The 25533-nt window shown below is 46.2% G+C and overlaps 1 protein-coding gene across 1 annotated transcript in view; it reads right to left on the reverse strand.

Moving 5' to 3' along the window:
- Positions 1-3056: 3056 nt before the first annotated feature.
- BACE2 (beta-secretase 2) overlaps positions 3057-25533 on the reverse strand; it is an 89011-nt gene continuing 66534 nt past the window's right edge. Inside the window, exons 8-9 of the mRNA XM_080655109.1 lie at positions 23371-23539; positions 3057-4732 (exon numbers count right to left, since the gene is read on the reverse strand). Of these exons, the coding sequence (XP_080511235.1) occupies positions 4479-4732; positions 23371-23539 (423 nt within the window). The 3' untranslated portion in view covers positions 3057-4478. The remainder of the gene's footprint in view (positions 4733-23370; positions 23540-25533) is intronic.

The following is a 25533-nucleotide window of genomic DNA, read 5'->3' on the forward strand; positions in this document are numbered from 1 at the left end:
CAGGGCTGGGCAAAAGTAGGTTTTCAGTTATGAGTCTGCAAAGCACAGGTTAGTCTTGTACTATTATTTACTAACTAGAGGCCCAGTGCATGAAAATCGTGCACTTGGGGGTGTGTGTGTGCGGGGGGGGGGGGGGGGGGGGGGAAGGTCCCTCAGCCAGGCCTGCACCCTCTCACAGTCCAGGAGCCCTCAGGGGATGGCCAACTGACGGCTTAGGCCCGCTCCCCACCGTCAGTCGGACATCCGTAGCACTGCTGTGGGAGGGGCTCCCGCCATTGCTGCTGTGCTTGCCAGCCGTGAGCCCAGCTCAGGGCTTCTGGCTGAGCAGCACTCCCCCTGTGGGAGCGCACTGACCACCAAGGGTCTGCCCCCCTGGTGGTCAGTGTGTGTCATAGCGACCGGTCATTGCACTGTTCGGTTGATTTGCATATTAGCCTTTTATTATATAGTATTGTTGTATTATTTTCCATACGAACAACTGTAAACCTACTTTTGCCCCGCCCTGTATTTAGTTCCAGTAGCTAAGGGAACTAGAGGTTTGGCAGACACTCTGCTGTGACCAGCAGGCCTGGCTCTGCTCTCACGTCCACACTCCACGGACGTGGCTGACGGCCATGGCAGGCTGTCTCTTAAAATGCTACCCGCCCAAGGCCAGAAGCATGTCTGCACTCACTAGCGTCCCCTGGGGATGCTCATCACCTGACCTGGGCCATGCACAGTGCAAGGGTCCACCTTTCTCACGGCCCATGCTGACACGGGGCACGGGACCCCAGCTGGAATATTCCTGATGTTTGGGGTTGGCGGCTGTATAAAATAATTTGCATCTCCAATTGATTCAGCAACTTTAAGGGTAAAAGACACCTGTGGGTTCCTGGAATTAAAGCTCCTTTTAAAAAAGAGCCAATTCCGCTTATTTTGTTCCATACTTTTGATTATTTTCAGATTTTCCCTCCCCACTCTCAGCATGCCTTTTTTCCCCTTTGCTGTTTAATTGGTAAACAGTCACGAGTTTGAATGTGACATTCTTATGACCCAGCAGAAACGTGCACAGTAAGTTCCGCTGCGTGCAGTTTTCTTGGCACTAAACATCGAGTATCTTTCTTGGCAAAACTGTAATTTTACATTTTATGGTGTTTAGTTTTTTTTTTTCCCCTAAAAAAAAATAAAAATTCTCTTCGTGGCAAGTCTTAATTCTGAACAGTTCTGTCATCGATGGTGATAAGTCTGTGCAAGCGCAAACACACTTCGATCCCAGGCAATGATCTGGTTTCCCTTAATGAGGATAAAGTCTGTGAAACGAGGTTATTGTTGTTGATGAAGCAGGCTGTGGGGCGGTGATTTATTCCCAGTGGCATCACGTGGCACGAGGCCAGAACTGAGAGGAGAACCAGGCTTGGCAGCTCCCCCACGTGGGGGCCCGGACAGGGGAAATTAACAAATTTTCATTCTCCCAGGGAACCTATTAAATAATGAAACACTCCTTCCTCACCTCCTAAATGAGATCATGCAATCACAACTGCTTTGCAAAATCTATGACCCGAAGCTCCATGGAGTGAGTGATGCATCGCTGGGAGCTACTTTCATCATTTTGATCCACAGTTAGTGAACCCCACATGGATCTCCAACCGAAACCTCTGCATTTCACGATGAATCAGGCCAAACCCTTCCTGATGTTTGGAAGCGCACTATGTTCAGAAAACCTGTGCCGTCACAGGCAGGGACCGTTCACGCTGCGCACTTGTTTCAGGTTCAGAAGGAATACAAAACAGCACGAGGAATGCCAGGTGACCCCGAGCTATCACTTGGAGTGCTTTCCAATTCCTCAGCAAAGAAAGGGCCTGTTCTATTTCATAAACAGCTTTAGTTGCTGAAGACAGGATTTCATTTCAGGCTTCCAAATACTTCATCAGGATTATAAAGGTTGTTCCCGTAGAAGCATCCATTGCCCATCAGAGAACTGACAAGGGTTTGACCACAGCCTGATGCTAAGCTGCAGTGTTCAGGAAAGAACCATCTCCCAGCATTTCTCACGGTGTGTCACCAGCTAAGACTGACACCCTCAAACGGTTGCTACTTCCTTTCCTGCTCAAAACAAGCTCCTTGAAGGTTTCCCGAGCCAAGTCTCAGTTTACGTAACTGGAGGAGGCGGGAGTCCCTAACGGGGTTTTGACGCAGGGTCCAATTTTCAGCGGCAAGCGATGCCAAGAAAATGTCCCGCATCCAATGGTCTAGTCCATTCTTGGTGCTAAATTAGGCTTTTGTAACTGAAGTATTCCCATTAAAATGTCACATCCAATGACACCAGAGATGAAAAGGTAGAGAAACTTGAGACGAAATACAGAGAATTATAGCACACTTCATCCACACACCCCAGCTTGAAATCGAATGTGCTCTTATCATGTACGCCGGGAACAGTGTCTGCTAATGGGCTGCAAGAGAAACATTCTGAGCTCAGACACTTAACGAGGGAAATGGCACGGAGGACACCTGCCCGAAGACGTAGGGAGCAAAACTAACCAGGTCACTCCTGCAACTCTTTTCTTATTTCAGGGGTTCAGGCTTTTCGAAGCAAGGGGAAGGTGCCATCAAGGGGCGCTGCCTTCCCTTCTAGGCAAAGTGGCCCACAAAACAGCTGCCAGTGAGAAGGCCTATAAGGCAAGAAGAGGGTTAGGCTTCCGGAGATTTCTAACTCTGAGTTGGATCTTACATATATGAACTAGCTGAGACCAGACGTGATGACGAGAAGCTGATAACAGTTTCATCCCACCATCCCATCCCACGAGGGCTCATTCCTGCCGTGCGTGAACTGTAGCTAGAACAACACAGAAAAGTCATGTTTTTCTGCACAAGTAGCTAGAATAACACAGAAAAGTCATGTTTTTCTGAGAGCTGGTCTGCGAGGTCACCATGACAGGTAGTACACGCCCTCCCATCCCTTTGGCACTGGCATATATTTCTAAACAGGGAGGGGACCCTGGGACCCAGTGAGCAGAGCAGGTGGCTAACAACCCACAGGTAGCCTGTCTGGAACACAAATAACACTCCAGCCAGAGGGGGTCCTCCACAGTTAGCCCTTCCAGTGGGATTTTATTATATATCCAACTCACCGCAATAGCAATGCAGAGTGAACATTGAACTTGGCACACACACAAGAGAGAAGGGACGCTGGCTTTGAACCCTTCTCCCAGGTACATCAGATCATATAAGGCTGATTATATCGAGTTACAGGTTTTTGCTTTTCTTTGGCAAAGGCCTCCGATGATAGCAAGAGGGGCTTTCCCCCAAATACAGATACCCCTGCACACCCAACGGGGCACCAAAGACGGAACGCGCCCCAAGGAAGAGGCATGTGGGTCACCTGCTCAACCGGTTGGTGTAAGCGGGTGCAGGTGGGTGTGCTTGAGTCCAAGGGGCTCTGCAAATGGAGACACGTGGTTTCAAAGCACGGGAATAGCTAGAAGGTCCCTCCAAGTCCTTGGCATGTCTGGCATCTTCCTTCCCCTGAGAGCCCATCAGAAGTGCAGGCATTTAGCCGCTTCCTACTCCTCTAAAGGGTCACCACCAACCTGCCTTCATAGAAGATTTGGGCAAAGGAACTGCTAAGCCAGTGACATAGACTTTGTTTCTCTCACTGGAATGCCGCTTCCTGGCTTTAAGATGAGCATCTGAGCTAAAGCCCAGCGTGGTGGCAGAAGCTCCTGATGCCTGTGTGGTTCGGAGCCAGCCTCCTGCACCCCAACCTGGGTTAGGACCCCGGGCAGAGTCACGGTGGAGGTAGCGTTTGTCTTTTACCTCCACGCCAACAGTACTATGGAAGCATGGAGTACAAAAAGCGAGCTTCCACCTCACTCCATCGTGATGGGCAAAGGCCTTCCATCTGCAGAGGCTGGTGAGGACCACTGGGTGCCGATGTCCATTCAGGGCCCACAAAGGCCCAGACAAAGGGCCTGCTGCTGTCTCCGACTCTGAAGGGCGGACGGATCTATCCTCAGGCCCCAGGCTGCTTCTCCTGCCATCGCATCGTGAGCCTTCTCGGACCCCTCGGGCCCTGGTGGACGGCCGGTGCAGAACCCCCTTAAGCGCAATGGATGAAAAGCTTCCGGGAGCTGAGAAGAGAGATAGACTATATGCACTCCCTTCTCCAGAGATGGGAGCGGAGCGAGGCGCGCCAGCCACGGCTTGCTTTTATTTCGAGGCACATCAAGACGGTGTGGTATGCCAGTCGCAAAGAGTCTGAAGCCCCATTCACTCTGTTTTGGTTTACAATGAGGTGGTTTTTATTATCGTTTTTCTCGGAAGAAGGACGCTAAGAAATCAAGAATCAAAATACAGTGAATCTGGAAGGCATCTGGGAGCAGAAGAGAGATTTAAGAGTAATGGACATGGGGAGCAACCTGGCCTGGCGCCCCCTGCCTGCTGCACCTGGGACTTAATTCTCTTAGCTGAGTTCAAGGTTGCTGGAGTTCAGGCTTTGCTCTTCATTTCCAGCGATGCCGGACCAGGGAGGACTCATCGTTGACAGCCTCGGGGTCCCGGGAGACGTGCCGACACCGGTATGGGAGCAGTAGCAGGATGATTAAGGTGAGAAGGATGATTCCACACACACTCATGAGAGTATAGGAGACGATCCACAAAATGGGCTCGTTCAAAGGCAGGGTGGGGACACAGTTGCTGGCTATGTCGTCTGTTGAGAAAGGCCCAGAAATTTCAGACACCGGGGTACCTGCAATTTCTGAGGAGACAGAAGGGGGAAATGCACAGCTATGAAATGAGCAGTCCGTTGCTAACATACGACAAAAGAGATAACCCCGCACTTTATCAAGCCACAGACACATGGTGCCAGGTCCAATGGCTCAGGCCTCTGGGCGAGCCCTGGGGGAGTCTCAGTGGCAGTGTGCCTTCAGCGGGTCCGTCCCCCGGGACTGGAATGACAGCATGTTTCAAGGTTCATGTGTGGAAACGGCACACAGGGAAGCACCAGGCACTCCCCGGAGGGCAGGTGAGAGCATCGGTTCGTGCCTGGCAGGTTGGTTGTGAGAAAGGAAGAGAGCAGCAGTATCCACAGCCAAAAGCTCAGCTGAACCCGCCTGCATCCTGGGGACCTCCCCAGTGGAGTCACCCGGGTCCACGCTCTGGAGGGTCCCAGTTCTACAATGTGATAGTTCAGTGGTCGGCAAACTCATTAGTCAACAGAGCGGCAAACCGTGGCTCGCGAGCCACCATTTGCTGACCACTGTATAGTTTCACTTTTAGTTTTTAGAGAAATCTCTACACTGGTTTTACATAATGGCTGGACCATATGACCCAGCAATCCCACTTCTGAGTAGTTCTCCAAAGAAAAGAAAAACACTACTTCGAAAAGACATAGGCACCCCTGTGTTCATTCGGCATTACTTATGATAGCCAAGGCATGGAAGACACCTGGGTGTCCATTAATAACTGAACTGACCAAGATGTGGTACATATGAACAATGGAATATTACTCAGCCATAAAAAACAGACAGACAGACAAACAAAAATAAACGTAATCTTGACATTCATGACAACGTGGGTGGACCCAAAGGGTATTGCGCTAAGTGACATCAGTCAGACAGAGAAAGACAAATACTGTATGGTTTCACTTATATGTGGAATCTAAAAAAAAAGCCCACAAAATGAAACAAAACAAAAACCAAACCAAACCAAAAATCCTCCAAACAGACTAAAAAAACAGAGATCAAAATGGTGCTTGCCAGAGGGGATGAGGGCAGAGGGATGGGTGAAAAAGGTGAAGGGGGATATAGTTAGTGAACATTGTGATGTTTGCATGGTGACAGGATCGCAAGACTTAATGCGCTGATGGTATTGTAAGGGATGTAGATGTCAAATCACTGTGTTGTACACCTAAAGCTAATATAATATTGTATGTCAACTATACTTAATGAACAAAGTACTTAAAAGAGTATATTCAACAACCACAAAACCTCTATAATGGGTAGTGTCCTTGCATCAGCCTGACCCACACTCTTCATGGAGTCCATGACCACCTGGGTGGGACTGGCCCAGGTGCTCCTTCTCCACCCCACGCTGGTCCTATGTCACACACAGTATACGGAGGACCCAGAATCGAGAGTGGTAAATGAGTGCACCATCGAATTCATGGTGAGTGGCGAACAAAGAGAAAGCCGGCTAAAACCGGTCCCGTGACTTCTGCTGGCCGACACTTAGACGAGGCTCTCACCGGGGAGGCAGTTGCAAATGTCTTTTCACCGTAGGTCATCTGTCTTTTAAAACATTTATTTGCTTTATAAATAGAGATGCTTTAACACATGTAATCATGAGGGTGGAACATACTCAGTGGAAAAACCCTAATCCAGGAAGGCATAAAGAACTTAAAATGACCTGAAATCACTTCTGTTTCCAGACAAAATGGAGTAGGAGGGACCAGATTTACCCTCACACCTGAAATAACTCAGAAACTGGACAAAGTCTATGGAAAGAAAATACCGGAGATCTTGGAAGTTGGGCGAGGAGCGACAGTAAGTCCTGAGAGGCGGGAAACAGATGAAGCGAGGACAGTCGCTCAGCTTACTGACTTGGGAAAGTTTCCGGGTTGTGGCGCAGGGAACAGACACGGGCAGAAGCCAGCAGAGCTCCCTGCATTGGGGAGACAGGCAGACGAACCTGGTAGAATTTGCAGGGAGAGTCAAGGACAGAGGGCAGCTATGCAGAAGGAAATTCCATGCTCCCCAGGGGCCCCCTGGAGCCTTCATCTGGGGGCTGACCAAAAAAAGAAGTAACATCCCGTGCAAGAACCACTGGAGAGGATTAGAAGAAGCAGTGCTTGGGGCTCATAGGGCTGAGAATAGTGCCTATTGCCAACTGTTTCCTGTTCACTCTCCCAGAGAAAAAGAGAAAGAACAAACCCAACTTTCAGGGTATCCCTGAGAGCACTAGGAGTCTTTTGTCTGTTATAGGAAAAATTAACCATAGATTAAACACTGCTCTCATCCCATCTCATGATGCTCAAGGCAAGACACGACAGGATCAACTCTTTTTAAGTAACTTAACCGATCAAGAACAAATCTCAGGCCCTAGCCAGTTTGGTTCAGTGGATAGAGCATCAGCCTGCGAACTGAAAGGTCCCAGGTTCGATTCCAGTCAAGGGCACTTGCCCGGGGTTGTGGGCTCAATCCCCAGTGGGGGGCTTGCAGGAGGCAGCCGATCAAGGATTCTCTCTCATCATTGATGTTTCTATCTTTCTCCCCCTCTTCCTTCCTCTCTGAAATCAATAAAAATATATTTTAAAAAAGAACATATCTCAGGAATATTTGTCAAGATACAAAAGTATTGAGCACTGTTTTGGATTCCTGAGCTCAATTCCAATGTGCGGAGGGAGTGTTCCAACACCAGCAAACAATTCTTGCACCCTCGCAGGGTGCTCAAGGATTCAACTCAATACTGACATTAGCTATTTTTAGAAAAGACCTAAATCAAACTTCTAGAGATAAAAACTGCAATATGCGAGATGAAAAATACACTGCACGGTATTAATAGCAGATTGTACACTGCAGAAAACAAGACTAGTGAACTTGAAAATATAATAGAAGCTATCCAAAATGAAATATAAAGGAGCAAAACATATAGAGAAGCTCAGTAACATGTGGGACTACTTAGAGGGGCTGAGTATCCATGCAATTAGACTACCCAAATGAAAGAAGGGGGTGAGGAGAAAAAATATTTGAAGATCTAATATAATTTTTCTAAATTTGATGGAAACTATAAGCCACAGATCCAAGAGGCTCAAAGAACCCTAAGCACAAGAAACATGAAGTAGACTACACCAGTGAATCCCGGAAAACCCGTGATAAAGATAAAATCTTAAAAGCAGAGAGAGAGAGAAAAGAAATATTTTATACAAGGAGACAAAAAGGACTAAAGAAGATTTCATGTCATAAATAATGCAAGCTATGGGGTGGTGGTGGTGCACTGCCAACCTAAATTTTATACCAAGCAAAAATATCTTTCAAAAGTAAAGATAAAGTAAAGACATTTTCAGACACACATAAGCTGAGAGAACTCATCACAAGAAGATGTACACACACATATATACTGGAATATTATCCAGCCAAAAAAAAAAAAAAAAAAAAAAAAGGACATGGATGGACCCAGATGATAGTATGCTAAGTGAAATAAGCCAGACACAGAGAGGCAAATGCTGGGAGATCTCACTTATATGTGGAATCTAAAATAGTCGAACTAAGCAGCCAAGAGTAGACTGGTGGCTGCCAGGGCTGGAGGGAGGGGGAAGTGGGAAGAGGTGGGCCAAAGGGTATATAGTGTCAGGTATGTAAGATGAGTAAGTCCTAGAGATGTAATGTACAACACGGCAATTGTAGTTAACAACATTATATTGTATACTTGAAATTTGCTAAGAGGGTAGATCTTCAATATTCTTACCAACACCACCCCCCAAAAAGCAAGAAAATGGTAACTGTGTGAGGGGATGAATATGTTTGTTAGTTTGATTGTGGTGATCATTTTACAATGCATGTGTATACCAAAACATTGAGTTGTACACCTTACGTATATATAACTTTTATTTTTCACTTATACCTCAATAAAGCTGAAAAAAAGAAAAAAAAAATCACAGCCGACCTGCCCTATAAAATACACTAAAGGAAGCTCTTCAAGCAGAAGATCAACCATATCAGGTGGAAACCTAGATCTACACAAACTAACGGTGAACACCAGAAATGATAACTATGGAGGCCATGCGAACACCTGCATGCTTAACTGTAAATAGGTAAGAATATAACTGATTTAAAGCAAGAACAAGGACAGTGTACTGGGTGGGTTAACATACGCATAAGTGAACTGTAGGATAGTGACAACACGGGGGGCAGCGGGGGGAAGTGGAGGTATACGGTTGTGGGTTCTTCTACTGTATGAAGTGGCAGACTGTGATAAGGTGTACACTATAAACACTAAGGCGACCACTAAAGTAACACAACAAAGAGTAACAGCTAATTAGCTAGCTGAGGAGATAAAAAAGAAATAATCCAAAAGAAGGCAGGATAAGAGGAAAACAGGTGGAAAAAGAACAGATGAGACAGAGAACACAAATAACAACATGGTAGACTTAAACACAAGCACACCGATCATCACATTCAATACAGTCTACCCTGGGGGCTGGCACACTTTCTCTGCAAGGACCACACAGAACACATGGTAAGCTTTTTGGGCCACCAACGATTTCTATCATATACTCTTTCTGATCCTTTTTACGTAAGCCCTTTAAAAATGAAGAAACTATTCTTGGTTCAAGAGCAGGCTACATGCCAGATTTGGCTGGCATGCTGTTGTCTGCCAATCTGTGGTCTAAACACCCCAACGAGAAAGCAGAGGTTGTCAAATGAGATAAAAAGCAATATTTAATTTCATGACTATATGCTGCCTACCAGTAACCCATTTTAAATGTAAATACTCAGATCTATTAAAAGATAAAGGATGGAAAAAGATGTATCACACTAACGCTAATCAAAAGAAACCCAGAGTGGCTATAATAATACTAAACAGAGTAGATTTAGAGCAAAGAGTATGGTTGGGGATGAGGATGGTAATTTCATAATAATAAAATGTTCCATCGTAAACAGGACATAACAATACGAAATGTTTATGTACCTAATAAGAGTTTCAAAATACAGGGAAAAGAATGATGAAACTGCAAGGAGAAATGAACAAATCCACAAAAATAGAGATTTCAACACCCCTTTCTCAATAACAGATAGAGCAAGTGGACAGAAATAAGTAAGGACATAGCCTACCTTACCAGTACTACCAACCAGCTTGACCTAATTGACAATTTATAGAATACTCCACCCACACAGCTGAATATACATTGTTTTCAAGAGCAGATGAAATATTTAACAAGATGGGCCCTATTACAGTCTATAAAACAAGTTTTAAAAACCTTAAAAAGGCTTGGTTTATTCTATGTTCTCTGACCACAGTTGGAATTAAGTTAGAAGTCAATAACAGAAAGATAACTGGAAAATCCATAATTACCTGGAAACGAAATAACCCTTTTCTGAAACTAGAAGAATTCTATAAGGAAGCACAGGAGGAAAAGTCCTTGAGTTAGGCAAAAAAATGTCTTAGTTATAATACCAAAAAATACCAACCATAAAGGAAAAAAAGAATGAGTTTTACTTTATCCAAATTAAGACCTTCTCTTTGAAAGATGATATTAAGCGACAGAAAAGACTGGGAGAAAAATACTTGCAAGTTACATTTCTTATAAAGGATTTGAATTCTGAACATACAGAACTGTGAAAACGCAATCATGAGAAGGCAAAGAATTCAATATAAAAATGGGCAAGAAAATCTGAAAAGACACTTCAGCCAAGATGTGTGAATGGCATATACACACGTGAAAAGATGGTTATTAAGTCATTAGGGAAATGCAAATTAAAACCACAGTGAGATACCACCAAGTAGCTATTAAAATGGAAAAGGCTGACCAGCCCTGGCCGGTGTGGCTCGGTTGGAGCATTGTCCTCCTTGGGTGAGGATTTAAAATTTTTTAAAAATTAATTTTGTAGAAAAGACTGAGCCCTGTCCAGCATGGCTTAGTGGTTAGAGGTTGGCCTGCACACAGAGGGTCTCAGGTCTGATTCCTGGTCAAGAGCAGGTACTGGGGTTGCAGGTTCCATTCCTGGCCCCAGTTGGGGCACGTGCAGGAGGCAACCAGTCGATGTGTCTCTCACACATGGATGTCTCTCTCTTTCTCCCTCCTCCCTGCCATTCTCTCTAAAACTCAATGGAAAAAATATCCTTGGGTGAGGATTAACAACAACAACAAAAAAGACTGACCATCTTGCCCTAACCGGTTTGGCTCAGTGGATAGAGCGTCGACCTGCGGACTCAAGGGTCCCAGGTTCGATTCCGGTCAAGGGCATGTACCTTGGTTGCGGGCACATCCCCAGTAAGGGGCGTGCAGGAGGCGGCTGATGGATATTTCTCTCTCATCGATGTTTCTAACTCTCTATCCCTCTCCCTTCCTCTCTGTAAAAAATCAATAAAACATAAAAAAAAAAAAAGACTGACCATCTCAAGTGTTGGTGGAATGTAGAGGAACTGGAATGTGACTTTGAAAAACAGTTTGGCAGTTTTTTGGGAAATGAAGTTTTTTGGCAGTTTTTTGGTATTTCTGTCATATGAACTAGCCATTCCACACCATGGATTTACCTAGGAAGAATGAAAATATATGTCCGAGGACTTCTACACGAATGGAGAACAGTGTGGTGATTGCATACACGGTGATGGAAAAAAATGAAATAAAATTAAACAAAAATAAATAAATAAAAACGAGAATGGCCCGATCTTTTTCGCCATAGCAGGCAGAAGAAAGTGAACCGTTTCCGAAGACAGGTTCCTCAGTCCTGAGATGGTTTCTGAGGAGGGTCTGGACCCGCAGCACAGACGTCTGGACCCAGGGCCACTTGGGGCTGTGGCTTTGACATCTTTTTCTTTCAATATATATTTTTATTGATTTCAGAGAGGAAGGGAGAGAGAGAGAGAAACATCAATGATGAGAGAGAATCATTGATCGGTTGCCTCCTGCACGCCCCCTACTGGGAGCCGAGCCCACAGCCTGGGCATGTGCCCTGAATGGGAATCGAACTGTGACCTCCTGGTTCATAGGTCGATGCACAACCACCGAGCCCACCAGCTGGCCTTGACATCTTTTGATGGAATTCTAAGTGGAAGGCAGAGCACAGCTCTGCAACTCTGTTCTTAACAGCGAATGTCCCTATTTTTACACATGAACATGGACCAGATGATCCACTTTCAACCTGCAGCAAAGAAAATTCAGTGACGACTGCCAAACCCACGATGCCTCCGGTTGTACAAGCTGACATCCGCACAGCGCTGGGGGCTGAACGTCTCCAGCTATAAAAAGAGCTGGGTGGCATTTCAGAAGCTGTGGACACATGAACAGAGTTGTCAGTTTGAACGCTGTTATTTTCCTGGCTGTAGGATGCTTGGCCGGAGACACAGGCAGTTGACAGGGCCCGTCTCCAGGATCTGTTCCAGGGGCGTGAGGCTATCTGCTGAAGATGCGGGCGGGCCAGCTCCGTGCGCACCGTGACTGCCACCTCGTCTATCGGGCTCTGATCTGAGGCTGGAAGAGTGCCTCTCGGTTGGGGAGTGGAGAGGGGGGCAGTTGAGAAGGGGCAGGGCAGCATAACAGAAGCATCTGGGGACCTTTTCCCAAAATGCCCACCACCTTCCCACCAACCGGCGCCCTGATATACCCTGGCTGAGACAGGAGGTGAGGACGTGGGCCACGTGCTTTATAAAGCTCCCCAGGAGGTGAGCTCTCTCACTCACTGGCCTCCTTCCCACCCTGTCCCAACCCTTACAGGGAAGCCCAGTCCTATGAGCTAAGTGTAGGGGGGGATTACAAAGCCCAGCTGTGTGTGGGGGTGGGGTGGGGATTACAAAGCCCAGGTGTGGTTGTGGGGGGTGGGGATTACAAAGCCCAGGTGTGTGTGTGTGGGAGCTGGGGATTACAAAGCCCAGGTGTGTGTGTGTAGAGGGGGGATTACAAAGCCCAGGTGTGTGTGTGTGGGGGTGGGGATTACAAAGCCCAGGTGTGTGTGTGTGGGGGGGGGTGGGGATTACAAAGCCCAGGTGTGTGTGTGTGTGTGGGGGGGTGGGGATTACAAAGCCCAGGTGTGTGTGTGTGTGTGTGGGGGGGATTACAAAGCCCAGGTGTGTGTGTGTGTGTGGGGGGGATTACAAAGCCCAGGTGTGTGTGTGTAGAGGGAGGATTACAAAGCCCAGGTGTGTGTGTGTGGGAGCTGGGGATTACAAAGCCCAGGTGTGTGTGTGTAGAGGGGGGATTACAAAGCCCAGGTGTGTGTGTGGGGGGGTGGGGTTTACAAAGCCCAGGTGTGTGTGTGTGGGGGGGGGGATTACAAAGCCCAGGTGTGTGTGTGGGGGGGTAAGGGTGGGGATTACAAAGCCCAGGTGTGTGTGTGTGTGGGGGTGGGGATTACAAAGCCCAGGTGTGTGTATATAGAGGGGGGATTACAAAGCCCAGGTGTGTGTGTGTGTGGGGGGGCGGATTACAAAGCCCAGGTGTGTGTGTATAGAGGGGGGATTACAAAACCCAGGTGTGTGTGTGTAGGGGGGATTACAAAGCCCAGGTGTGTGTGGGGGGGTTGGCGATTACAAAGCCCAGGTGTGTGTGTGTAGAGGGGGGATTACAAAGCCCAGGTGTGTGTGGGGGGGGGGGGAATGGGGATTACAAAGCCCAGGTGTGTGTGTGTGGGGGGGGGATTACAAAGCCCAGGTGTGTGTGTGTGGGGGGGGATTACAAAGCCCAGGTGTGTGTGTGTGTAGAGGGGATTACAAAGCCCAGGAGTGTATGTGTGTGTGGGGGGATTACAAAGCCCAGGTGTGTGTGTGTGGGGGGGATGGGGATTACAAAGCCCAGGTGTGTGTGGGGGGGGATTACAAAGCCCAGGTGTGTGTGTGTTGGGGGGGGATGGGGATTACAAAGCCCAGGTGTGTGTGTGGGGGGGGGGATTACAAAGCCCAGGTGTGTGTGTGTGGGGGGATGGGGATTACAAAGCCCAGGTGTGTGTGTGTGTGGGGGGATTACAAAGCCCAGGTGTGTATGTGTGTGTGGGGGGATTACAAAGCCCAGGTGTGTGTGTGTGGGGGGGATTACAAAGCCCAGGTGTGTGTGTGTAGAGGGGATTACAAAGCCCAGGTGTGTATGTGTGTGGGGGGGGGATTACAAAGCCCAAGTGTGTGTGTTGGGGGGGGATGGGGATTACAAAGCCCAGGTATGTGTGTGTGTGAGGGGGGCAGAAGACTTGACCTCAGCATCAAGGAGATGGATCCTAGAGCCGAGATGCCAGTGACATCCTGGTCCACTGGTGGAAGGAGCTGGAAAACTACCAACATGGAAGGCTAACTGTCCAAGGTATGAGGAGGTGGGGGTGGGGGGGAGAGAGAAGGACAAGGAAGAATCTCCCATACAAATGGAGCCTCCAAACAGAACCTCAAGATTCCAGGCTTGGTGCAGAAAACCTGAAGTTTTCATGATCTGAGGACACGTAGCAGAAGCAAATGCAACATTGCTTTTTTCATAAAAAGTGTGTTTTATTGATTTTAGAGAGAGAGAAAGAGAGAAATATCGATGAGAGAGAAACACCACCAACTGGCTGCCTTTGAGTGCTCCCCAAAGGGGATGGAGTCACAACCCGGGCATGTGCCCTGACTGGGAATGGAAGCCATAACTTCCTGGGGCACGGGGTGATGCCCAACCACCTGGGCCACACCAGCCAGGGCCAAAATTGCTTTTTAGCGACACTTTGACAACCAAGGTGCACTGAACTCTCCCAGAGGGGGAGGGCGGGGGTGGGCACTCCCACTAAGTAAGCCCCCAGCAAAAAACTGCAGACCGAGTGAGAAAAAATCCACCGAGAGAACAGTCAGCAGACACAAAAGGAGGAGATTAACCACCCATCGATGACAGAAAAATACAACAGTCTGCTTGAGATTGTGCAGTAGCAGTGTTTAAAGTGATTAAAAACTCACTAACATACCAATAAAGTTTTTTAACTAAACAAGCTGACTCAAAAGTTCATGACGGAAAGAAAATTAAGAAAGACTAGGAAGGAAGTTTTGAAAAGAAAATAATAACAAGTAACTAATACTATAAGACACATCAATGGAACAGAATAAAAAAAACCCATAAATAAATATATGTGTCCTAAATATTTACTGGAATTTAATATTAAATCATAGTGGGATTTCAAATTAATAAAGCAAAGGTGGATTATTCAATGTTACAGGCACAATGGGGTAATCATCTTGGGAGAAAATAGTTTACGTACATTCTATGCCAAAGTAAATCAAACATGAAAGTCCTTGAATAAATCACAAAAAAATTTTAGTGAGAAAGACCATTTAACATGTGATATGAAACCTAAGAGCCTTAAAGCAAACAACTGATATATTTAAATACATAAAAATATTTTCTATTAAAATTCATTATAAGTTCAAAAATAACTTACCATTGAGATATGAATTAAAGTTGTTTTTTTCCTCCAGACAAATGATTAATTTCTTAACTACCTAGAGAGCTCCTACAGATAAATACAAAAAACCACCATCACCACCAAAAATACACTAAAATCCTAACAGGAAAAAAAAAATGGGGAAAAGATATGAGTGGATAGTTCACAGAAAAGGAAAAACAAATGCCCTTAGAAAATAAACTCAACGTCACCCATATAAAGTAGAACCAATTAAAATCACACTGAGATCATGTTCTACACCCATCAGATTGGCACAGTTCCCCGGTATGTGATGATCCCACGTTGGCGAGGCTGCCTGCAGAAACAGGCCACCGGATCCACTCAGAGAACTGGCAGAGCCACATACAAAGAAGCATCCCCTCTACCACAGCCACGGGACAGCATTCATCAAGGTCACAGGTGAATCCCCTTTAACCCAGCAATTCTACTTCTAATATTCTCACCGAGAGGTATGTTCCCATGTGTGAGCAGACATATGTAAATGGTATCCATTGTTTCTAACAACAAGAGATTGGAAACGACCTAAATGTCTACGAATAATGATTGGTGAAATAAATTAGGGAACATCCACATACTAGAAGATCATAAGGCTGAAAAAATAATCATCAGGGAAGCCTTTATGTACACATAGGATTGTCCCTGACCGAGGCACTGTATGATTCATGGTAGCTTTTGAATATTCCCTAGCCAACTTTTTAAATTAAATCAAAAATGATAATGGAGATAAAGGAAGTAGAAGCCACAACAAAATATAGAACACTACAAAAATGGAGCTAGTAGGGTTGAGAAAGTGCAAAATAGTATTTCTAGAATGAAAAATATAGTCGAGGGGAGAAAACCAAGATGGCGGCATAGGTAAGCACCTAAACTGCTGCCTCGCACAACAATTTCAAAACTACAACTAAAAGACAGAACGTCTATCACCCAGAACCACGGGAAAGCTGGCTGAGTGGAAGTTCTACAACTAGAAGAAAAGAGCAAACAGCATTGAGGGGTGCACAAGCGCTGAAAAGCTGAGGTACGGAGACGCGCGAATTGGGCTGGTGACGGGTGACTGAAAGCGCTGCTGTTTTCAACCTGAAGGGAGATAAGCTCCCGATTACTCCGAACTCATTTCTGGGGAGACGCGGGGGACCCAAACTCCTACAGGGAGAAGCTGGACTGTCTGCTGTGGGGTTGGAAAGTGAGGGAGGCTTGCTTGCAGGGCTGCGCGCAGGAACAATTGTTTATTGTGCTGGGGCACGGGACGCGGGGACAGGGTCGGAGCTGTAGAGCCGGCTTACTGGCAGCCATCGCTGTTTGCCACGCCCTAGCCTAGTCACGCCCTGAGACCCCGCCCTGCACAATCTACGAACCCACCCAAGCTCCAAGCAGCAGCTTTAGCATATGAATGGCCTGCCCTATCGCAGCTTAACCTAGCAAACTTGCAGCCCGGGTCAGACAGCTCCAAAACCTCCAAACTCCAAGCAAAGAGGAGAAAACTGTAGTTCTTGCTGTAGCTCCTGCTGGGTGGCCTCAGACAGTAGCTGACCTGCACCCCATTGGAGATCCAGAAGCCAGTGTACCTAGTGGTCAGTGTGAGACACCAGATTTCAACTCCTCACATCCATAAGTGATACATTCAAGAGGCAGACTCAGTGAGCACCAAAGCCCCACTGAAACAAGCCCTGCACCATAAGCTTGTCTCCAGCGCAGCAGTTCTTCCATTATAGACACAGCGGGTCCTCACAGCCAATTGGCCTGAAGGTCAATTCCTCCCAGTGTACCAACAGCAATCAAGGCTTAACTACACCAAGACTTTGCACTCAGCCCATAAAGGGGTGTACCAAAGGCGTCCACCTCAGGTGATTGGGGAGGCTGAGCTACTGGCCCCTATAGGTCACCTACCACACAAAGCCACTCCATCAACATAAGGAAGCAGCAAAATGCGGAGACAAATAAACATGTCACGAAAGAGAGAAATGGAGGAAAGCAAACTAATGGACGACATAGTGTTCAGAACCACATTTATAAGGTTACTCAAGAATCTTCTAAAAACCGCCGAGAAACTTGATGAGACCTTCAAGGACCTTAATGAGAATGCCAAAAAAATGGAAAAGGACCAGTCAGAAATTAAGCATACACTGTCTGAAATAAAGAATATACCGAAACTCAACTGTAGATCAACGTACCCCAAGAATCAAACCAAAGATCTGAAATATGAGGAAACAAAAAACACCCAACCAGAAAAACAAAAAGAAAAAATCCAAAAATATGAAGATAGTGTAAGGAGCCTCTGGGACAACTTTAAGCGTACCAACATCCGAATTTTTGGGGTGCCAGAAGAAGAGAAAGAGCAAAATACTGAAAACCTATTTGAAGAAATAATGACCGAAAACTTCCCTCACCTGGTGAAAGAAATAGACTTACAAGTTCAGGAAGCGCACAGAACCCCATACAAGAGGAATCCAAAGAGGACCACACCAAGACACATCATAATTAAAATGCCAAGAGCAAAAGACAAAGAGAGAATCTTGAAAGCAGCAAGAGAAAAACGGTTAGTTACCTACAAGGGAGCACCCATACGACTGTCAGCTGATTTCTCGGCAGAAACTATGCAGGCCAGAAGGGAGTGGCAACAAATATTCAAAGTGATGAACAGCAAGAACCTACAACCAAGATTACTCTACCCAGCAAAGCTATCATTCAGAGTTGAAGGTCAGATAAAGAGCTTCACAGACAAGAAAAAGCTAAAGGAGTTCATCACCACCAAACCAGGATTACATGAAATGCTGAAGGGTGTTCTTTAAGAAGAGGAAGAAGAAGAAAAAGGTAAAGATAAAAAATTATGAACAACAAAATGACATCAAATACATATCTACCAACAAGTGAATCTAAAAATCAAGTGAATAAAAAATCTGAAGAACAGAATGGACTGGTGAATATAATAGAATCAGGGACATAGAAAGGGAGTGGACTGACAATTCTCAGGGGGGAGGGGGTGTGAGGGGTGCGGGAAGAGACTGGACAAAAAGCTTACACCTATGGATGAAGACAGTGGCGGGGGATAAGGGCATGGGGTGGGGTGGGGAATCAGGTGGAGGGGACCTAGGGGGAAAAAAAGAGGAACACCTGTAATAATCTGAACAATAAAGATTTATTAAAAATAAAATAAAATAAAATAAAATAAATAAAATAATCATGGGATGTAAAGTACAGCATAGGCAATATAGTCAATAATATTGTAATAACTATATACTTTGCCAGGTGGGTTCTAGACTTATTACGGGGATCAGTTTGTAAGTTATGCAAATGTCTAATCACTATGCTGTACACCTGAAACTAATATAATATTGTATATCAACTATAATTGAAAAATTAAATAAAAAATAAAATTAGTATGTATAATAAAAAAAAAAAAAGAAAAAAAAGAAAAATATAGTCGATGCAATTAAAAACTCACTGAATAGGTTAAACAGACTGAACATGGCTGAAGAAAGAATGGCCAATACATATGTTAAAAATTTTCATAATAAAATATTGAGAGGAATCAGAGGGGAAACTATGTATTCAGTAAATGATGCTGAGAAAACGGAATATCCTTATAAGACTTAGATTCCTATTTCACATTTTAGAAGAAAAATTTTAGAAAGTATATAGTATTTTTAAAAACAACAACTCTATTTTCTTAGATTAAGGAAGAATTTCTTAAATAAGAGCAGAGTAAAACCATAAGAAAGATTAGTAAATTTTATTTCACTAAATTTAAGAAAAAATGTAAATTAAAGACACCAAAAACAAGCAAAAAAAAAAAAAAAAAAAAAAAAGGCCAGAGAGATCAGAAGAGATTCACCATGCACATAGCCCAGAAAAATTAATCTGAAATATAGAAAGAATTCATATATGTCAATAAAAAGGTCAAAAAAACCCATGCAAAGCTGTTAATAGAAAAATTCACCATCTGAGGAAAAGCTCAAACATTCCATAAACATATCAAAAGGTAAGACATCGCAGATGTAATCAATTAAAATGATACTATTTCACACAGATTGACAAAAAGCAAAACAACTACGATAATACTTTGATGGAATAAAAATTCTGGTGGTCCAGCTACTCTGAAGACCAATTTGACAGTAGCCAGTAATGCTGACGACCGGCACACCAAATCATTTAGAAATTCCATTTCCAGATCTCATTTGCGTGCACAAGAGGGTCACCAAAGTATTGTTTATACTCGCAAATGTTAGAAACCACCAGATGTAAATCAAGGCGGCACTGGGTAAGTGATCTGGGTGTACTTACGCAATGGAATACTATAGCAGTCAGAATGAACGACCTAGTACTCATAGGAACATGGGGAATCTAGGAAAAGCAATGGTGAACAATAACGCAAGTTGACAAAGGACATCCACCATACAACAGCAGTCGTGTAAATTAAGAAATACCAAAAAACCCAAACGACCAACTTGTGTTTTGTTGTAAACACTATATATATATATATATATATATATATATATATATGTATATATATATATATATATACACACACACACACACACACACACACACACTAGAGGCCCGGTGCACAAAATTTGTGCATGGGGCGGGGGAGGGGTCCCTCAGCCCAGCCTGCACCCTCTCCAATCTGGGACCCCTTGGGGGATGTCCGACTGCCTCTTGCAATCTGGGACCACTGACTCCTCATCACTCGCTTGCCTGCCTGCCTGATCTCCCCTAACCACCTCTGCCTGCTTGATTGCCCCTAACACCTCTGCCTGCCTGCCTGATCACCCCTAACTGCTCCCCTGCTGGCCTGATCACCCTTAGTCGCCTCTGCCTCGCCCCACACCCGGGACCCAGGATTCCCTCCTCTGACCAGTCACAGGCATCCGAGACCCGGGCTTCCCTCCCTCTGGCTGGCCGCAGGCACCCAGGACCTGGGCCGGCTTCGCCCGGGCTGGGTGCAGCCACAGGGGACCGTGGGCGGGTGGTTTTGCCCGGGCCGCAGCTGTAGGCGCCCTGGACCATGGGGTGGGCAGCTTGTCCCTCTCCCGGGCCGCAGCCCCAGCTGCTGGTGCCCAGGACCGCAGGGCAGGCAGCTTGTCCCTCTCCTGGGCTGCAGGTGCAGCTGCTGGTGCCCAGGACTGTGGGGTGGGCAGCTTGTCCTCTCCCGGGCCACAGCCTGGCTGGTCCCCATTCCTCTCTCGCGAGCTCATTTGTGCCTGGCTGGTCCCTTTCTCCCCTCTGTTGAGTGTCTGAGCAGTTCCGGTGTGAGGGCGTGAGAACCATTTGCTTATTAGCTCTGTATTATATAGGAGGAAGATGGTCAGCTTCTAGGATGACCTTCAGTGACTCCACTTCCTGGTATTTACTCTTGTGTACTCCCCTCCCCCATCTACCAAATGAATAGGGCAGAAGTGACACCGTATCACTTCCAAGACTAGTTTACAGAATAACTGTGGCTTCTGTCTTGGATGCTCTGTTGCACACTCTCTCTGGGCTCACCTGTTCTGGGGTGACCAGGAACCCATCATGGGGACATTCAGATAGGCCTGTAGCAAGGTCCACATGGCACGGAATGGAGGGGCCCTGGCAACCACATGACAGAGCTTGGAAGGGGACCCTCCAGCCTTCAGATGCTGCAGCCTTAGGGGAGACCCTGGACCAGAACTGCCCAGCTAAGTCCCCGACCCCCTGATTCCCAACCCTCCGCACAGGCTCGTTAAGGGCCGCTACACTGGGGGGCAAGTTGCTGCACAGCAATAGGCAACGGTCCAGGGGACGATGCAGTGACATGATACACATGCAGTGACTATGAGAATATACACCAGCTTCAGGAGAAAGGGGGACTCTGGGAGCGCAGTGAGGTGGGGCTTTAGCTATACTTATTTTTTTTTATTTCTATAACAAATTTTTGAAGATGACAAAAGGATAGCATTTGTTATATCTGGGTGTTCCGTAAGTACACAATTTCCTGTAATTTCAAGCATTTTCTTTGTTACTTAAAACATGTGATAGCCCTGGCCGGTATAGCTCAGTTGGTTGAGTGTCGTCCTGTGCACCGAAAGGTCACCGGTTTGATTCCCGGTCAGGGCACGTGCCCCGGTTATGGGTTCAATCCCCACTTGGGGCATGTATGGGAGACAACAGATTAATGTTTCTCTCATCGATGTTTCTCCTTCTCCCTTCCTTTCGCTCTCAAATCAATAAAAAGATATTAAAGCCGAAACCGGTTTGGCTCAGTGGATAGAGCGTCGGCCTGCGGACTCAAGGGTCCCGGGTTCGATTCCGGTCAAGGGCATGTACCTTGGATGCAGGCACATCCCCAGTGGGGGGCGTGCAGGAGGCAGCTGATCGATGTTTCTCTCTCATCGATGTTTCTGACTCTTTATCCCTCTCCCTTCCTCTCTGTATAAAAATCAATAAAACATATTTAAAAAAAAAAAAAAACCAACAAAAAACAACAAAAAAAAGATATTAAAGAAATAAAACGTAAGATTTAAAAAACGTTATAAATAAACACTTTGGAATAGAACAAAAGGCGGCAGCACTTCATTCCGTGTGTTATGGCGCCATAGACCATGTCTGGCTGCTCCCTGCAGCCCCGAGGGGAGCCATTACTGTAATGGCTAAGCGTTTTGCACTAAAGAGGAGACTCATCGGTGCGCATTCCCACCGCTGCTACAATCGAAGGGCTAAGTGCCCACACCTTAAATATATTTTCAACAAACAGCAGAAACAAACTTCAATAAAAACACCTCACCGGGCACTCATGCTGGAACGCAGGAAACGCCTCTGCCTAGAGAGGCTTCGTGCTAACGGTTCCCACGGCACCTCCCGTGGAGCGCCCGGGATGGCGGTCTCCCCAGCATCCGCTAGAGTGGACGATGGAACGGCTGTTGCCATAGCAGCCCCGGTCTACTTCGGTGGTGTTTAACCAGGGAACAGGAATTGTGGGGAAACTGCTTTGGTTCTTAGATTCCCTGGTTTTTTTTGTGTGTGTGTTTTTTTTTTAATATATTTTATTGATATTTTACAGAGAGGAAGGGAGAGGGATAGAGAGTTAGAAACATCGATGAGAGAGAATCATTAATCAGCTGCCTCCTGCACACCCCCTACTGGGAATTGAGCTCACAACCCGGGCATGTGCCCTGATTGGAAATTGAACTGTGACCTCCTGGTTCACGGGTCGATATTCAACCACTGAGCCACACCAGCCAGGCAAACGCTGGTCAATGGTAGATCAGAGTGAAGGTCTGGTTGGTTAGTGTTCCTGCCTGTCCTGCAACTACTGTGTCTCAAGTTTTAGGCTTTCTTTCATCAAATTCCTGTTTCCTTTCCTCCACTACATGGGGATCGTGTATTTCCCGATCACCCCAGTTTTCTTCTGTTCCACCTCCTGTCCTTAGTTCTTTTTTCTACCTCACATTTGCTTACTTGTTCTATCCCTGAGCACTTCATGCTGTTCCTGACCCTGACCGATGCCCCAGACGTTTTCAGTCCTCTGACACCCTATTGGAGACGCGGTGGCCTGGCACACGCTTCCTGGGGCACGCGCTTCCTCCACTGGTCTCCTGCACGCCGTCTATGCTTGCCTTTTCCTTACTAGCTCGACTGTTAGTCGGGAGTACCGTGTGCAGTGGGGACACTCCATCCCAAGCCTACTGTCAACTCCGAAGACATTTTCAAGTTTAAGGAGTGTCACCCTCCTATCAACTGGACTGTGCTCTTGTGGTTTCTCCGTAGATCTGGCTAAGCCTCAAGCCAGGCTTCGCAGAACAATGCTGCTCTGTCACTGTCGAGCCATCTCACAAAGGCCTTCTGTCAGAAAAATGGGCTCCTTGGTCTCATTATTTTAGGCTTTTGAGAAATAACAACAACAAGTATTTCTTTCTTATTTTATAGGATTTCTTTGAGGAAAAATATACATAGTTTATCTATGAGTTCTCTTTTTCAGTCGAACACTGACGCTCCACCCCCAGGTCCCTTGGAGTATTTTTATTCCTGGGATGAGATGCCCGTGCAAGTTTCATATGAGAGGGAATAGTAATGCCAACACTTACTAGCCTTTTCCATGTGCCAAGTATGGCAATGAAATTCTTACATGGATGAACTCGCTTTTTCCTCTCAGCAAACCCCCAGTACATTTTACCAATAAGAATTTGATCACGGATTACAGGCATGAGTGCATCAATTCAACACAACTGACTTGTCAAGAAGTGCTCCCAGGTGAGTGAACTGACCTAAGTTCTGGAGGCAGGTCTCCCTGTCTGACGCCAGCATCGCTCACCTGCACAGGGGCTTGCCGCGAAGCCCACCCTCTTCCGAGCTCTGTCGAAGATCACGTAGAAGCCCTCCATCACGGTAGCACCAATCACCAGCGCATTCGTGGAAGGTGAAATGCCAAATCGGTAGCACTCATAATTCAGGCCAGCCCTCATCATGGGCTGAATATAAAGCTGTTGTTTAAGAGAAAAGAGGAAACAAGCAAGAAAAAGCACAAATCAGGCAACATCATTCAACTGTCATGGTCACAGGGTGCTCAGAACTCTCCAAGATGCCATGGGCGCTACAGATCTAGGAGTTGGAATGTGTGGTGATAAGCATGGTAGTGATAAACATTAGTGAGAGTGACAGGATCATGTGCACCACCTGTAACTGTACACAGGGACAACCATACGCAGACTTCCATCCACCTATCTATTTAGTCATCCATTCATCAAGTCATCCATCCATCTAGCCATCCGTCCATCTGTTTGCCCATCCATCCATCCATCCATCCATCCATCCATCCATCCATCCTTCCGTCCGTCTGTCCGTCCATCCATCCATCCATCTACCTATTCACCTATCCATCTGTCCTTCCATCCATTCAGCCATCTGCCCACCAGTTATTTTTTTGAGCCTAGATACTGCCTTTGGTACCAGCAATACAAGGACAAATAACACATGGTTCCTGTCCCAGCCAAGCTTCCCATCTAAGGGGGAGATAGGTAAGTAAATATTGAGTCAGAAGTGTTCCAACAGGTCCCTTCTATTGATAATGTTGACCCGCTAGTTCTCTCCTCATCAAAACTCTCTTCACTTCATCTCTAAGAGAGGGTCCTCTCTTCCTTCCTCCTCCTAACTCACTGGCTACTCCATCGCAGGCATCTGTATTGGATCTGCTTCACCTTCCTCACCTGTCAGTATCTGAGAACTGCAGAGCTTTCTTCTCTATCTTTCCTCCCAGGTGCTCATGCAGCCCCATGGCCCTCAGTACAGCCCCTGTGCTCTATGCCGAGACTCCCAAATCTTTATGTCCAGCCCAGATCTTTGCTGCCATTGCCACACTCTTCTGCCCACCTGCCCACTCACTCATCATCAGTTGGCATCTTAAATGTAACATTAAGAAAATAACACTGAACTTGGCTATTGCCCCAATCTGCTCATCTCAAGGCTCTCTGTCTCAGTAAATCCGCGACACAGCCTTTACTCAGGTGCCAGAGCATCAATCAGGTCAGTATCTCTTACCTCCCATCGAAACCGCACACAGCGCCTGCAGCCTTCCTTTGAAACAGAACCTAGATCTGATCACTTCTCCCATCTCCATCACCACCACCCTGGTCCAGGTCATCGTTGGCCTCTTCTCTCCTGATCTACTGCAAAGGTCCCTAACTGGCTCCTGGATGCCATTTTTCCAAAGTGATGGTGTCTTCTAAGAAAGAGTCAGGATGCACAGGTAGGATGATTGCCTCAGTGCAAGAGGCAAAAACCATCACAATCAGAGAGAAGACACGGCATCAAAGGATAAGAAGTTCTGACATGTGTGAGGCCCATGTCCTGAGGTCCCCAGGAGGCAAGAGTTACCGGGGACATGAGTTCAATCTTAAAACAATCAGTGAGCAAATCAATATTAGTAACAATTCCTCTGTTTTTTTTTTTTTTTAATATATTTTATTGATATTTTACAGAGAGGAAGGGAAAGGGATAGAGAGCTAGAAACATTGATGAGAGAGAAACATCGATCAGCTGCCTCCTGCACACTCCCCACTGGGGATGTGCCTGCAACCAAAGGTACGTGCCCTTGACCGGAATCGAACCTGGGACCTTTCAGTCCGCAGGCCGACGCCCCATCCACTGAGCCAAACCGGTTTCGGCTCCTCTGTTTTTTAATGAAAAAGTATTAACATGTAGGCAGTTAAGAGAGAATGGCTTGGTATGACATGACAAATATTTGGGGGGAAAAAGCAATAAAGCACAAAATAAGTGAGAAGGACTTTGCCCTGAAGGATGAAAGCACTAAGGAACACTTGGAGGAACAAGTCAATACTCATAGATAGGCAGTCTCAGGCCTTCTGGGAATGAATGTGTGAGGTAGGGATTTTGGAGGGACAAGCAAAGATTGAAAGGAGACCAGTGGGAGGGGCTTCCGTATGATGACTGATGGAGGTGGAGGAGGAGGCAGACTGGG

This window comes from Plecotus auritus (genome assembly GCF_963455305.1).
Source record: "Plecotus auritus genome assembly, chromosome: 2".
In the NCBI taxonomy this organism is placed as follows: Eukaryota; Metazoa; Chordata; class Mammalia; order Chiroptera; family Vespertilionidae; genus Plecotus; species Plecotus auritus.